Source organism: Diaphorina citri, unplaced genomic scaffold (assembly GCF_000475195.1).
Source record: "Diaphorina citri unplaced genomic scaffold, Diaci psyllid genome assembly version 1.1 scaffold532, whole genome shotgun sequence".
In the NCBI taxonomy this organism is placed as follows: Eukaryota; Metazoa; Arthropoda; class Insecta; order Hemiptera; family Psyllidae; genus Diaphorina; species Diaphorina citri.
Window position 1 is genome coordinate 43628 of NW_007377966.1, and position 14709 is coordinate 58336.

The 14709-nt window shown below is 37.8% G+C and overlaps 1 protein-coding gene and 2 long non-coding RNA genes across 3 annotated transcripts; 2 read left to right on the plus strand and 1 right to left on the minus strand.

Moving 5' to 3' along the window:
* The first annotated feature begins 1093 nt into the window (after window positions 1-1093).
* On the plus strand, window positions 1094-2147 carry LOC113467704. The gene is made up of 2 exons (XR_003391679.1): window positions 1094-1216; window positions 1348-2147. It is a non-coding gene; the product is annotated as an uncharacterized LOC113467704 (long non-coding RNA).
* A 5427-nt stretch (window positions 2148-7574) lies between these two features.
* LOC103509800 (serine hydrolase-like protein) lies at window positions 7575-9238 on the minus strand. The gene is made up of 2 exons (XM_026824051.1): window positions 8329-9238; window positions 7575-7805 (listed from the first exon to the last, which is right to left on the minus strand). Exon 1 carries the CDS (start codon window positions 9221-9223, stop codon window positions 8366-8368), a length of 858 nt encoding a protein of 285 aa, XP_026679852.1. The 5' UTR covers window positions 9224-9238; the 3' UTR covers window positions 7575-7805; window positions 8329-8365.
* On the plus strand, window positions 7901-8533 carry LOC113467705. The gene is made up of 2 exons (XR_003391680.1): window positions 7901-8051; window positions 8318-8533. It is a non-coding gene; the product is annotated as an uncharacterized LOC113467705 (long non-coding RNA).
* Window positions 9239-14709: the final 5471 nt, after the last annotated feature.

Below are 14709 nucleotides of genomic sequence, written 5' to 3' on the forward strand. Positions count from 1 at the left end.
TTAGACAGAAGGAGTAGGACTTTTAGTCCTCCACAAGTAGGTTAAACAAGATAACATATTATACTATTTAATCTTTGAAGGTACAAATCAGAAGAAAAGCATCCCTAACGTTACATTTGACGATTCGCCCTAGAAGTACATATTCAAATATGTATAGGTTACTGGTCAAATAGAACGGTAAGAACACATTTCTTCGTCAGTACTGACTTTTTAATATGGACATTATTAACCAAAATATTCAGCATACACCGCAGTTTTACACCTTATACAATCAGAAGTTTCACTTTAAAACAATAACATCCCAAAGTTTTCCAACATTCTATTATGTACAGGTTTGCGAGAGCTCCGTCTCAAGATTGTCTGTTTACATTGAGAAGAGCTCTTCGTATACTTCTCAATTCGTTTTGAATGTCTTCGTCAAGGAAACAAGGCTGTCTTGATAACACCTCTCCCTTCCAACTCATTTACTAATTTTGCGGCTGCCGTCTTGTGCATTTGTGTCGTGTAATGCCTATGCAGCTGATTATTCGTTGTGAAGCTCACTTTACAAACAGAACATACTTTGGGTTTTCCATCTGCTATCAAGGCGGCTGCAGTTTTGTGCATCTTGCTCGAGTAATGTTTGTTGAGTTGCACGTCACTAGGGAAGCTTACATTGCAAGTCGTGCACATCTTCCCCTTGTTCTTACTGCTCTGAGGTGTTCCTTTATTCTGCACAAAGGTATTTTCTTTCTGTATATCATCAGTGCGGGAAGTGTGAGGATAGTCCATGTCCAGGAAGATCTATGCAGACGTAATAGTAGCGGGCAGGTAGGAGAGGGAGGAGCTTGTCAAATGAGGCAGCGTTATCCTGCATGCCGTGGACACACAGGATGGGAGGATCACAGGATCCTTGGAATTTTCACTTGAAGATAGAGTATTCCGAGTTCGTCCTTTCTTCTGCACAGGTTCTTCTTCTTTTTCCTCTTCTGACATTTCAACAGCTTCTGGATCCTTGGAATTTTCACTTGAAGATAGAGTATTCCGAGTTCGTCCTTTCTTCTGCACAGGTTCTTCTTCTTTTTCCTCTTCTGACAGTTCAACAGCTTCTTCTTCCCCAAAGTATGTTCTGTTTGTAAAGTGAGCTTCACAACGAATAATCAGCTGCATAGGCATTACACGACACAAATGCACAAGACGGCAGCTGCAAAATTAGTAAATGAGTTGGAAGGGAGAGGTGTTATCAAACCAAAGTATGTTCTGTTTGTAAAGTGAGCTTCACAACGAATAATCAGCTGCATAGGCATTACACGACACAAATGCACAAGACGGCAGCCGCAAAATTAGTAAATGAGTTGGAAGGGAGAGGTGTTATCAAGACAGCCTTGTTTCCTTGACGAAGACATTCAAAACGAATTGAGAAGTATACGAAGAGCTCTTCTCAATGTAAACCGACAATCTTGAGACGGAGCTCTCGCAAACCTGTACATAATAGAATGTTGGAAAACTTTGGGATGTTATTGTTTTAAAGTGAAACTTCTGATTGTATAAGGTGTAAAACTGCGGTGTATGCTGAATATTTTGGTTAATAATGTCCATATTAAAAAGTCAGTACTGACGAAGAAATGTGTTCTTACCGTTCTATTTGATCAGTAACCTATACATATTTGAATATGTACTTCTAGGGCGAATCGTCAAATGTAACGTTAGGGATGCTTTTCTTCTGATTTGTACCTTCAAAGATTAAATAGTATAATATGTTATCTTGTTTAACCTACTTGTGGAGGACTAAAAGTCCTACTCCTTCTGTCTAAAACCACTGTCATTCATTCATGAAACAATATGCTCCACATTAGAAAAGCAATTTTTTACATATGTATGTACAAATTAAGAATCTAATAATATTGGAATCGAAGAAACAAGATGGACTTTTGTTTATTTAGATTAAGAAGTAACTTCCTTTTTTTACTACGAGTATTTTCCCCTTGGATAATTTTCAAAATAATTATTATTTTTCAAGAAAATCGTTTAATTTCATTTTAAATATTGTCATTAGGTCTTTCTATCTACATATTTTCTGTTTTAATTCCGTATTGGATATTTATTACAGCAGTCACATTTTTTCTGAAGTAATGACAATTATTAAATAATCACCAAAATAGCTCGTGTGAGGCTTTGAAAATCGTACTGCCTTTATTTGCTTTTGAAAGAGCTCTGTCAATTTTCTTTTTATTTAAATTTATTCTTTCGAAACGTAATCTTATTTGCTCAAAGTTTCATTGTTTAAATGCGCTTACTTGGGTGATGTTTCAAAGTCATAGAGCAGGAAAAATGAGGATCAACGGATTTTTTCTTTTTCTTCTACGACTTCTAGATCCCGAGATAAATCGATTAAAGAAGTACCGGTAAATCGTGAACTTTGACGTCACGGCATACGCTCCCGTAGGTGATGACGTCATAATCTATGAATCTCGCTTCGTTTGTTTGCGCGCAAGCGTTTCTGCGCATTTTGACGTGAAATCGGACGTCACAACTCTTTGAACTTTTTCATTAGAACGGCAATTAAAAATTGAATCTTCAACCTTTTAAAGTTACTTTTTCGGAGTTTTGACCTCTTTTTACATAGGAATCGACCTTTTATTAATAATATTTTCCCAATTGCAACTCCTCCATTTTATTAATAAACCTAATAATATTACCCAAAACCCAATATTCCCAATTCCGAGTTATGCTATTCTTTAGAAGGAGTAGAAACTGTGCTGACAAAGTTATACGGGATGAACAGATTAGCAACAGGTACTACTTGTTCTTCCTCACCTGTCTCTTCTTCTTCATCCTCAGAGTTATTTACAACTTGAGCTTGAGGTTCATTAGGGGTTTGAGTTTCATTTGTAACATTACTTTGCTCAGTTATTAGGATATCTTCAGTTTCTTCTTGTGTTGGATCTTCCATCTTGCGTATACTTCGGTTACTCGCTCTCATGGCTCTGGCATTTTTAATTTCATCATTTCTCTTCTCGGTTTCTTCAATTTGCCAACTGGTTTTCAAATCTTTCTGACACTCCTTCAAGAACTTTTTCTTCTTACTTATTGTGCTTTTCTTCGCACTTGGACTTTCGATGAAATTATTCAACAGTGATGTTATCTTCACTAGTTTGCCTTTTTTCTTCATGGATTTCACTTTGGATTTTTCCAATGGGAAGCTCTTCCTATCCAATCTGAAGAATTTCTTGCCGTCAGGTAATAGTGGGCCTTTCATTCTGATAGGATTGAGTACATTTCTCTTCAGTAGTTTCTTAATATTGGCCGACCGTGGTAAACCTTGAGGACAATCAGATATGAGTTCTCGATGAGGCTGAGGTGTTTCCTGGACTTCTTGGAAATCTGAGTCTGTATTTAAATGTGCATTCTGATAGGTGTTTTTCAATGTTTCATAAAGTGTTCTACTGCCTCTGCTGGGATCGAACCCATGCCCTCCTGTTCACCAAGCGAGCGCCTTGACTTCTACACTACCGAGGCAGGTTAACCACGGTACATTCTGATAGGTGTTTTTCAATGTTTCATAAAGTGTTCTACTATTAGCTTGAGCTTCATCTACAGTGTTTGATTCAGTACTTTAGGTGTTTTTCAATGTTTCATAAAGTGTTCTACTATTAGCTTGAGCTTCATCTACAGTGTTTGATTCAGTACTTGTGGTGGTATTAGAGTCATTTTGTACAGGTCTTATTAGAGTATTTCGCTCGATAACATTACCGGTGATACGAGTTGTTATTATGATTTCATTCTGTGTCTTTTCAACTTCATAATTGTTGTCTTTGTATTCTTTAGAACTTTTTTCAGATTTGTCTTCTTTTTCTTGAGGCCTCGATCTCAAAGTTCTTTCATTTCTTGAAGCATTTAAAATAATATCAATATGTTCTCTATTTAGGCCGTCATAGAGATTGTATAAACTTCTAAAAGGTGACTTGTTAGTTTTGCTTGGTGTTTTCTGTGAAGCTGAAGATGTGTTTGATTGAGAACTTTCTGTCATTGATTGTTCATCCATATCACCTGGATTTGGAATCGGCTCATCACTATCACTGGCGGATTTCTCCACATCTTCTGTTATATTCTCTGGCCTAGGATCAGACTCATTGGATTCAAACCGGTCTGAAAGATTTATAATGATTCTGCTTGGAACATGGGTAGGACTGTCAAGTGACTCGTCTTTCTGTGGTGTATTCTGAAGCGACTTTGGTAGCTTGAGCCCACTTAGTATTTTTTCCAGTTTCTTTTGTCTAACTTCACACTTGTCTCTGTGCATGATGAAATCTCGTCCTGAACTCAAAGGAGCACCACAGTCATCACATCGCTTCTCAGTTTTATCTTTGCCTAAAGGTTTGGAGCTCTTTTCATTTTCAATATTTAATAGGGTTTGCTTGACCAAGTTCAACTTAGCTGCTCTAGATGCCAGTAGTTTAGGATTGTTTATTTTTATCATATTGTATGTAGTCCTCAGGAAGTCGGTATTCTCTTCTGAATCCTGAGTTATTTCAGAAGAGGTATTTATTTCAGTAGCAGTAGATCTACTGGTAGATTTGTCTTCAGACTTGGACATCTCAATGGTTTTAGTTTTCACTTTAGATGGTGAAACTTTCTCTGGAGTATTTGGTTTAGTTTTATTTCCTACCGACTGTTTCGTTTGCTTTGTTGTGTTTGATGTTACCGGATTTTGTTTCAGTAATTCTGAATCCTGAGTTATTTCAGAAGAGGTATTTATTTCAGTAGCAGTAGATCTACTGGTAGATTTGTCTTCAGACTTGGACATCTCACTGGTTTTAGTTTTCACATGTTTCACTTTAGATGGTGAAACTTTCTCTGGAGTATTTGGTTTAGTTTTATTTCCCACCGACTGTTTCGTTTGCTTTGTTGTGTTTGATGTTACCGGATTTTGTTTCAGTATACTTTTAACAGGGTTTATTTTACTTTGATCGCTTGTCACTTTGACAGACTTTATATTCAGTTTCGAAAGCAGTGTTTCAGCTTCCGTGTTTGATTCCATTACCTTTTGATTGTCTATTTTAACCTCGCTATTAGTTTCTACAGTTGTTTGTTTCGGTTTGATCATGATACCACGTATTAGATCACATTTCTTGGATGCATTTCCTTTTTCCTTCTCCTCTTGATCATTCATTAGTTTTCCTTCCTTTTCACATGTTCCTTCATTTGAATTTGCTGCAACCAAAAGAACGAAACACACAAGATCTGTAGAGGAGCTTGATACTAGCAAAACAATACAACACACGATTTAATAGGAATTTCAAGGAATTTGAATTACGATTAAAACTAGTTGGATTTTATAACTTGACTCGAACTCGAACCAATACCTTTAGATTCAAACTTTCCGCGCAGACCACAAAACAACTGGTTTTACACGATTCAGTAACTATACACTCTACTACATAGGTGCGACACTTTGGTAATTGTAATAACACCACATTACAAATAGTAGAAGGAGTAGAATTTCAAGGAATTTGAATTACGATTAAAACTAGTTGGATTTTATAACTTGACTCGAACTCGAACCAATACCTTTAGATTCAAACTTTTCGCGCAGACCACAAAACAACTGGTTTTACACGATTCAGTAACTATATACTCTACTACATAGGTACGACACTTTGGTAATTGTAATAACACCACATTACAAATAGTAGAAGGAGTAAAACATTAGGCTACATAGGATAGGGTAAAACCTTATTGTGTCTGCGAAAGCGAAGCTTAGATGAATGAATTTTGATATTCATTGAACGTAAATAACAACATTTTTTTCCATTTGATAACACTATCAAAACTACAAATTGTTTTAGTGAATCATATCACTACTTACAGAACTACTTTACATATGAATTTTATGATGTAAAAAAGGAATTCTACGATTAAAACTAGTTGGATTTTATAACTTGACTCGAACTCGAACCAATACCTTTAGATTCAAACTTTCCGCGCAGACCACAAAACACACGGTTTTACACGATTCAGTAACTATATACTCTACTACATAGGTGCGACACTTTGGTAATTGTAATAACACCACATTACAAATAGTAGAAGGAGTAGAACATTAGACTACATAGGATAGGGTAAAACCTTATTGTGTCTGCGAAAGCGAAGCTTAGATGAATGAATTTTGATATTCATTGAACGTAAATAAGACCAACATTTTTTTTTCCATTTGATAACACTATCAAAACTACAAATTGTTTTATTGAATCATATCACTACTTACAGAACTACTTTACATATGATTTTTATGATTATGATGTAAAAAAGGAATTAAAGTACTTTGAATTGGTATTAGGAAAATTAGGTTATGTGGAATAGAATGACCTTCATCATTTTAAGTCTCAATATTATGTATTTTACCATCCACAATGTTTTTTAAACAGATTTATTATTAATTTGTTTTTTCCTGACGATGTTCTATTAGATAATGGACATTATATATTTTGCTTTTTCCATAATACCTACCTACATATTAATAATGTGAATTTTCCAATTCAATATCCTCGTAAATTGTTTCGCCTAAATCTCTCTCTTTTGTCTCTCAATCCATTTTCAATTTCCTTTAAATCTACACATTTACTACAGTTGAGCCAGTCCAGTAGCATACCAGGCGGGAAGTGTGAGGATAGTCCATGTCCAGGAAGATCTATGCAGACGTAATAGTAGCGGGCGGGTAGGAGAGGGAGGAGCTTGTCAAAGGAGGCAGCGTTATCCTGCATGCCGTGGACACACAGGATGGGAGGATTACTAGGTACACCCCAGGCCTTGATGTCCAGGAAGATCTATGCAGACGTAATAGTAGCGGGCAGGTAGGAGAGGGAGGAGCTTGTCAAAGGAGGCAGCGTTATCCTGCATGCCGTGGACACACAGGATGGGAGGATCACTAGGTGCACCCCAGGCCTTGGCTGGAACATAATAACACGAGGACATGCCATCAGATTCCTTGCCTGCCTGCCTGGGGTGAGGCCTTGGCTGGAACATAATAACACGAGGACATGCCATCAGATTCCTTGCCTGCCTGCCTGGGGTGAACACTAAGGACTAAGGTTTGTAATTGTTTCGCCTAAATCTCTCTCTTTTGTCTCTCAATCCATTTCCAATTTCCTTTAAATCTACACATTTACTAGAAAATCTACAATTGTTTCGCCTAAATCTCTCTCTTTTGTCTCTCAATCCATTTCCAATTTCCTTTAAATCTACACATTTACTAGATTGTTTCGCCTAAATCTCTCTCTTTTGTCTCTCAATCCATTTCCAATTTCCTTTAAATCTACACATTTACTAGAAAAGTAGAAAACTTATCAGATGAATTCTCATTCAACCCTTTCCCATTTCCACACATTCTCTTGTACAATTTTCCATTTAGTAACATTTCCTCAGAGTGAACTTGGGAAAATGGGATGATGGGATTTTCTTTTGATAAAGGAGGAACTGCAGGAAGAGTATGGAAATTGAAAATGTTCATTTCGCTTTACCCATTTACTTCGTGTCGAAATTTATACGAATGTAGGATGCACCGTACTTTGAATTGGTATTAGGAAAATTAGGTTATGTGGAATAGAATGACCTTCATCATTTTAAGTCTCAATATTATGTATTTTACCATACACAATGTTTTATAAGACACAGGTGTGTGACATTCTGTTCAATTATGACAGGTAAACTTTTGTTTATTGCTAAATTTCCAATATGTGAATACAGAAGGCAGTGCAAAAGGTTTATTTCATGTTTCTAATACCAAACCTTCTTAGAAGTCCTAGGACATCCTAGGTACTAGATAGCTCCGTAACTTTAGGATCAGTTAGTATGGGTTCAGCAGTTTCAGATGTAGTTTTCTCAATATCCTTATCAATTGATGTTGTTTCTTTAGAATTTACAAGACACAGGTGTGTGACATTCTGTACAATTATGACAGGTAAACTTTTGTTTATTGCTAAATTTCCAATATGTGAATACAGAAAGCAGTGCAAAAGCTTTATTTCATGTTTCTAATACCAAGCCTTCTTAGAAGTCCTAGGACATCCTAGGTACTAGATAATGATGAATTTACCAAGCTCTATTATCTGAACGGGGTTTCAGTCTAGACTTTACCTATTTACTTCGTGTCGAAATTTATACGAATGTAGGATGCACTTTTACATCAAGCAATTTACAAGACACAGGTGTGTGACATTCTGTACAATTATGACAGGTAAACTTTTGTTTATTCCTAAATTTCCAATTTGTGAATACAGAAGGCAGTGCAAAAGGTTTATTTTATGTTTCTAATACCAAGCCTTCCTAGAAGTCCTAGTTCCTAGATAATGATGAATTTACCAAGCTCTATTATCTGAACGGGGTTTCAGTCTAAGAAGTCACTAATAAGTCCGGACAGTTTCTCTGGTTCCTCTAACTCCATATCATGTCCACTGTCCACCATTTCAACATGAAACTTGGGATGTCTGGAGTACAGACAATAGGTTCCGATATAGTTCTCATTCACAATCCACACTCTATTGAAACTATCCTGTGACAGAATACACAACGTCTGGCATTGTATGTTACGGATAATGCTATGCTGCTGATCTTCTGTCATCACCAGGTAGATTTTGTTCTTGAGGCGCTGATCGAAGTTGAACACAAAGCCTCCATCCCGTGCTGACACGGCGCGGGTGAACAGAATCTCTGCTGACTCGGTTGATATCTCATTGAGTAAGAGACGCTGCTTGAGTTTACTCACTACTTGCTCCTTCGTGTACACTGGTTGTGTTCCATTGTTTAGTTTCTCCTCCAGATTCATCTGATTGGTTAAGATGTCCCTCACTTTCGTCAGCGTGTCTTCTACTTTGGTTTTACGCTGGTTCATCGCGTCCAGGAGGATCAACCTGTCCATGAGTTGTGGGAACATGGCAGCATAGTGCGTACCAAGCTGTCCTCCTAGACTATGCCCTAGCCAGATGAACTTGGTCCAGGCAAAGTGATTGACCACACGGTGACAGGCCAGTAGATAGTTGAGCCAGTCCAGTAGCATACCAGGCGGGAAGTGTGAGGATAGTCCATGTCCAGGAAGATCTATGCAGACGTAATAGTAGCGGGCAGGTAGGAGAGGGAGGAGCTTGTCAAAGGAGGCAGCGTTATCCTGCATGGCGTGGACACACAGGATGGGAGGATCACTAGGTGCACCCCAGGCCTTGGCTGGAACATAATAACACAAGGACATGCCATCAGATTCCTTGCCTGCCTGGGGTGACCACTAAGGACTAAGGTTTGTATAATCGTGGATTACGCTCGATATTACCGAGTCCTCACTCGTATTATGGTATAATATTATTGCAGAGGACGAGTTTTCCCATAGATAATTGCTCTAGGTCTAGGTGCAAGAATTGACCAAAATGTAGAGACAAGTAACTTCATATAAAGACAGGAAAATTTATAATTTTACCATGTGTGTTATCATAATGAATTTTATAGACGTAATTTTACTTACAAATTAAACTGCCCAAATCAACAAGGTCTGAATGAACACAGTATCAGACCTATTAGCATATTTATAAGAGAACTTATGCACATATTCACCTACTACAACACTACCTAGTTAGTTGTACCTATATAGTATCTACTTATGAATAGAATAACACCTAGGTAACTACCTACAATAAAATATGTTGTGTAGAATTTTCCACGTGGCAAGTCAGTCATTCAGCAGGCGAACACTTAACAATGATAATATAGTCTTAAGTGGAAGGATTAGAAGCAAAATTAACACCCAAAGGGATTCTCTACCTATTAACTCAAAACCAGTCAAGAGCTCTATTCATTATGTGGGCAAATTCTGTCCTCAAATAAATGAACAGATATTTTGCAATTTCGTCTTCAAATTTCAACAAATCAAATAAATAAGGACAAATTCCGTTCTTACCATGTGTGTTATCATAATGAATTTTATAGACGTAATTTTACTTACAAATTAAACTGCCCAAATCAACAAGGTCTGAATGAACATGGTATCAGACCTATTAGCATATTTATAAGAGAACTTATGCACATATTCACCTACTACAACACTACTTACTTAGTTGTACCTATATAGTATCTACTTATGAATAGAATAACACCTAGCCTAGGTAACTACCTACTGTAAAATATGTTGTGTAGAATTTTCCACGTGGCAAGTCAGTCATTCAGCAGGCGAACACTTAACAATGATAATATAGTCCCAAGTGGAAGGATTGGAAGCAAAATTAACACCCAAAGGGATTCTCTACCTATTAACAAAAACCAGTCAAGAGCTCTATCTCTATTCATTATGTGGGCAAATTCTGTCCTCAAATAAATGAACAGATATTTTGCAATTCCGTCTTCAAATTTCAACAAATCAAATAAATAAGGACAAATTCCGTTTCTCTGCTGGGATCGAACCCATGCCCTCCTGTTCACCAAGCGAGCGCCTTGACTTCTACACTACCGAGGCAGGTTAACCACGGTACCACCGAGGTGCCAAGGTAGACAAATAAATACATATCAATGTAAGTTGTAAGATTAATTAAGTTATTCTCAATTTAATTAAATACCTAACTGATAATTACATTAATATACATGGCAATAACTTTGTATGAAGGTGGATGCACTAGCTGTCACCATTCAGGGAATACCTAACTGATAATTACATTAATATACATGGCAATAACTTTGTATGAAGGTGGATGCACTAGCTGTCACCATTCAGGGTTTTTTTTCTCACAATGGTAAGTTTTAGCTTTGCGAATTTATTCTAATCTATTACATCGACCTGGAAAATTTATACCTAGGTATTGTTTATCATTCATAATAATCATGATTATAGTAGATATTGTTTCAATTAATTTATGGATAAATTATCTTCTCATCATAAATCAATCTCGTGTACCTACTGAGCAAGAATGCCAAGGTGAATGGTATAATTCGTATATTCCTTGCACAATTGCACAGCTTGTTGTACCTACATATCGTAGATCGTGGATAAAAAAAGGTGGAGGAACTAAAAAAAAGAGCTTTCCCATTTTCTTCAAAATACTTATATTTTGTAAAAGTAAAGAGTTAGGTAAAAAAACAAAGTAACTAAAATTAAGAGGTACAGACGGTTTGCGGCCGTGACACAGTTGTACGTGCTATCATCCTGTGGGAGGAGACTATACTTGGGACGCGTCTTGTAGAAGTCTTCTATCGCTTGTAGGAGCTGAGTATGCTGCCGTTCTGTGATGTCGAATGTGAATTCCTCATTGGGCTTTCTCTTCTTTAGTTTGTCGTCGACAGAGGATCTGCCTAGCGACACCTTGTTGACCAGACCACGTTTGAAGTCGGCACTTGTAAAGCTGAACAGAGTAGTGTTCCATGGACTTCGGATGGCTAACCAGGTGTGAACTGCACCAAGGAAGTTTCCTAGACTGGAATCGTTGAGAATTCAACTGATTGGCCATAAGGAGTGCGAAAATTAGCTGACTGACCTCAAGGCCATATGCAAAACGGCGGTTTACATCGTTTGGCGAAAGAAATTTTCGGAAAAGTCGTACCATTTTCCAGTAGTACAGGAAAAACCACTTTCGAGATGTAGGCCGTCTGAGAGACTTAGAAACGTTTTTTTCCCACCATATCGGTGATCAGACCTAGGTCTGTCAGCCAGTCGGAGCGTCAGTGGCCGACCTTAGACTTCGGGGCGTGGCATATGATTCGATCGCGCGATGTAGGGTTGTCTGGGCACAATTTCTAAAGTTGTGTCCACACATAGGTGACGGTCGTCGATCGACGTCGCCACGACAACAAAGATTCATCTCGTCGATCGACAGCCGTTGACTATGACTCACCAAATTGGGCCCTTCAGTTCAAACATAAATGTACATGACTAAATTACTACTTACCTATGATAATAATAATAGGTACTCGGAAGACATTATCATCAAGAGTTGTAAAATATTTATCAGCAAAAAATATTCCACATCACATTGGTAAGGCCAGTAGAATCTCAGGTATACTCACGCTTCTCTTGACAACAAAGTTTTGTCCTTTGTCAGTGTAAATGCATGAACGAAGTGAGTTTAAAGTTTCGACGTTTCTAGCTAAATCCCCTTTAGGAATGAGGTATGAGCTATTTATTATACATTAGTCTGTCTGTCTGTCTGTTTGTTTCATGATAACTATACTGTACGCTGTGTCTATAATTTGATGAAATTTCCCCAAAACGATCAACATAAACAAGGGAAAGTTTTTCATTAGTATTTCGGCCCCATAGGTCGGCCTTTGATAGAATTGGTAGCCGTCGACGACCAAAATTTCCCTGTGACTTCTGCACCACTTGGAACCACCAAACCACCATTTTACTAAGAGGAGCGGTAAACAATTTGATATCTTTATAATTACGTGCAAGCAATTACAAGTTTTGTTGATCAACAACTACTTTGCCATAAATCACGGATACTCTTGGCAACAGTAGGTGTACCTGCTAGGCCATCTCCGTCTATCTCCCTATTCATAAACAGTATTACTCATCCACTACACGCTGTACAGACCTTTTTTGTTATTTTTGTTTGTTTTTATTTCGCATGACCCAGATTGGCCCGATTTGGTTTCCATTGGTTACGAGTTTTTCAATCCGGGAACCGAACTCTAAACTCTTCACTGGATAACAGAGAGCCTATATAATATTTGCACTGGACCTCGCACAGTGTGGATCATAATTATGTACCTACATTAGACCTACATACAGGGTGTCAAAAAGTTAAGAAAGTTATCAAAATTCATTTTATCTTCGTAACGATAATTCCATTTTTGTAGACGCAACTGAGGACTCCCTGTACATACCTTGAATTGAGACCATTTGCATACTTGTTTATAGAAAATAAGGAAAACAGTCTTATTTTAACGCATGAGTAATTCATTCTTCTGAATTTGGTAATTCCAGAATAGTTAGCTTGATTAGAGTTTAATCCCGGGCGAAGTTTATAATAAACGACCTAAATAGATAAGATTCGTTCTTGGAACGGATAGCTTTCTCCTATCCTGTACTCTTTTCGATTTCTGGACGAAAAGAACTCCGTTGTTAATACAGTTTCCTCTATCATACCTCTCAAAAAAGTGTGGTACGTTAAGATTTCGACACCCTGTAGAAGGTAAACATATGAACACTCTAGCTCGTAGATCATAGTAATATGACCATAGTGTGTGCACATATGAACATAGATATACCTACAGTATGTAAATAGATATCTATACTTATACAGTGTGTATCTTACAGTCGAGAGCGTTAACAACTTCAAAAACTACGCCACCAGCTACGCTGGCCTGACATTGTAAATATTAGAAATATCTAAATATGTATAGATACAATATGTACATAGGTACAGTGTGTAAATAGATAAATACATAGAGTGCACGCAACATCCACTAACGAGGACATGGGTCATCATTGTAAATTGTAAATATGATGAGTGGTAGCGCTTCATTCCGCCAAAACTTACTTAATAGAATTCTGGAGGTTCACATGCTGAATTTATGTGGATTGTGGACACGGATAGGTAACTAAGTATGTCCAGTGGAAAAGCGCTTGCTTGCCATGCAGAAGGTCCCGGGTTCGATCCCCACCATTGACAAAAATTTGTACCTATACTCGTATTTTATAGAGTGCACGCAACATCCACTAACGAGGACATGGGTCATCATTGTAAATTGTAAATATATGATGAGTGCTGGTAGCGCTTCATTCCGCCAAAACTTACTTAGAATTCTGGAGGTTCACATGCTGAATTTATGTGTATTGTGGACACGGATAGGTAAGTAAGTAAGTCCAGTGGAAAAGCGCTTGCTTGCCATGCAGAAGGTCCCGGGTTCGATCCACACCATTGACAAAAATTTGTACCTACTCGTTTTTCGATTGCGAATGTTTCAACGGGGTACTTTCTGGTGTTCTCGTGTTGACCCAGCACCTAAATGGGAAGTAATTGTGTCTCTTCTCGCCCATCTGATGAGGGACTTACTACAGAATTGATATCATTATAGGAGGGAAAAGAGCGGGGCTATAACACCTTGGCAGGAACTTTTTACCACGGAGAGGTGTTTTTGGGGGATTTATTAAATATGATATTCCGTCTATCCTCTCTCTCGCTCCCTCTCTGTCTTCCTTCTCTCTCCTTTTTCATCTGCAAAGCTAATACAGGATATAACTGATTAGACTGAATAGTATACATACTACCTACATATATGTACTGTACACAGAGTGTATCCAAGATACATAGCCGCGTGGTCACACTAGCCCAGCATACAGGAGATCCGGGTTTGACTCTCGAACTTTCCAGCTGTAGGGGTGACTCGAGCGCCTAAAGAAGAAGAGAAGTTTTTAACCGAGTGCCAGACTTTACAGAGATGTAGGTAGTTGTATTAATTTAATTCGTCTGAGATAAAAAAATCCAAGAGACGAGAGAAAGAGAGTTAGAGAGGAAGAAAGAGGAAGAGAAGGAAAGGGAGGGAGAGGGCGAGAGAGAAAAGGAAATATAAAAAGAGAGGTAGAGAGATAAAAGGAATGACCTATAAAGAGAGAGAAAGATTAATTTAGACAGAGACAGCCCTAATGCGATTAGTCAAATCTTTTTATGAATGTAGGTAGGTACCCAATATGTTTATCTCTCTCAATAGCACGAGAGAGAGAGAGAGAGAGAGAGAGAGAGAGAGAGAGAGAGT

Excerpts from the sequence above, each read along its gene's own strand:
- LOC103509800 (XM_026824051.1), bottom strand. The coding sequence starts at position 9,223 with ATGTCCTTGTGTTATTATGTTCCAGCCAAGGCCTGGGGTGCACCTAGT.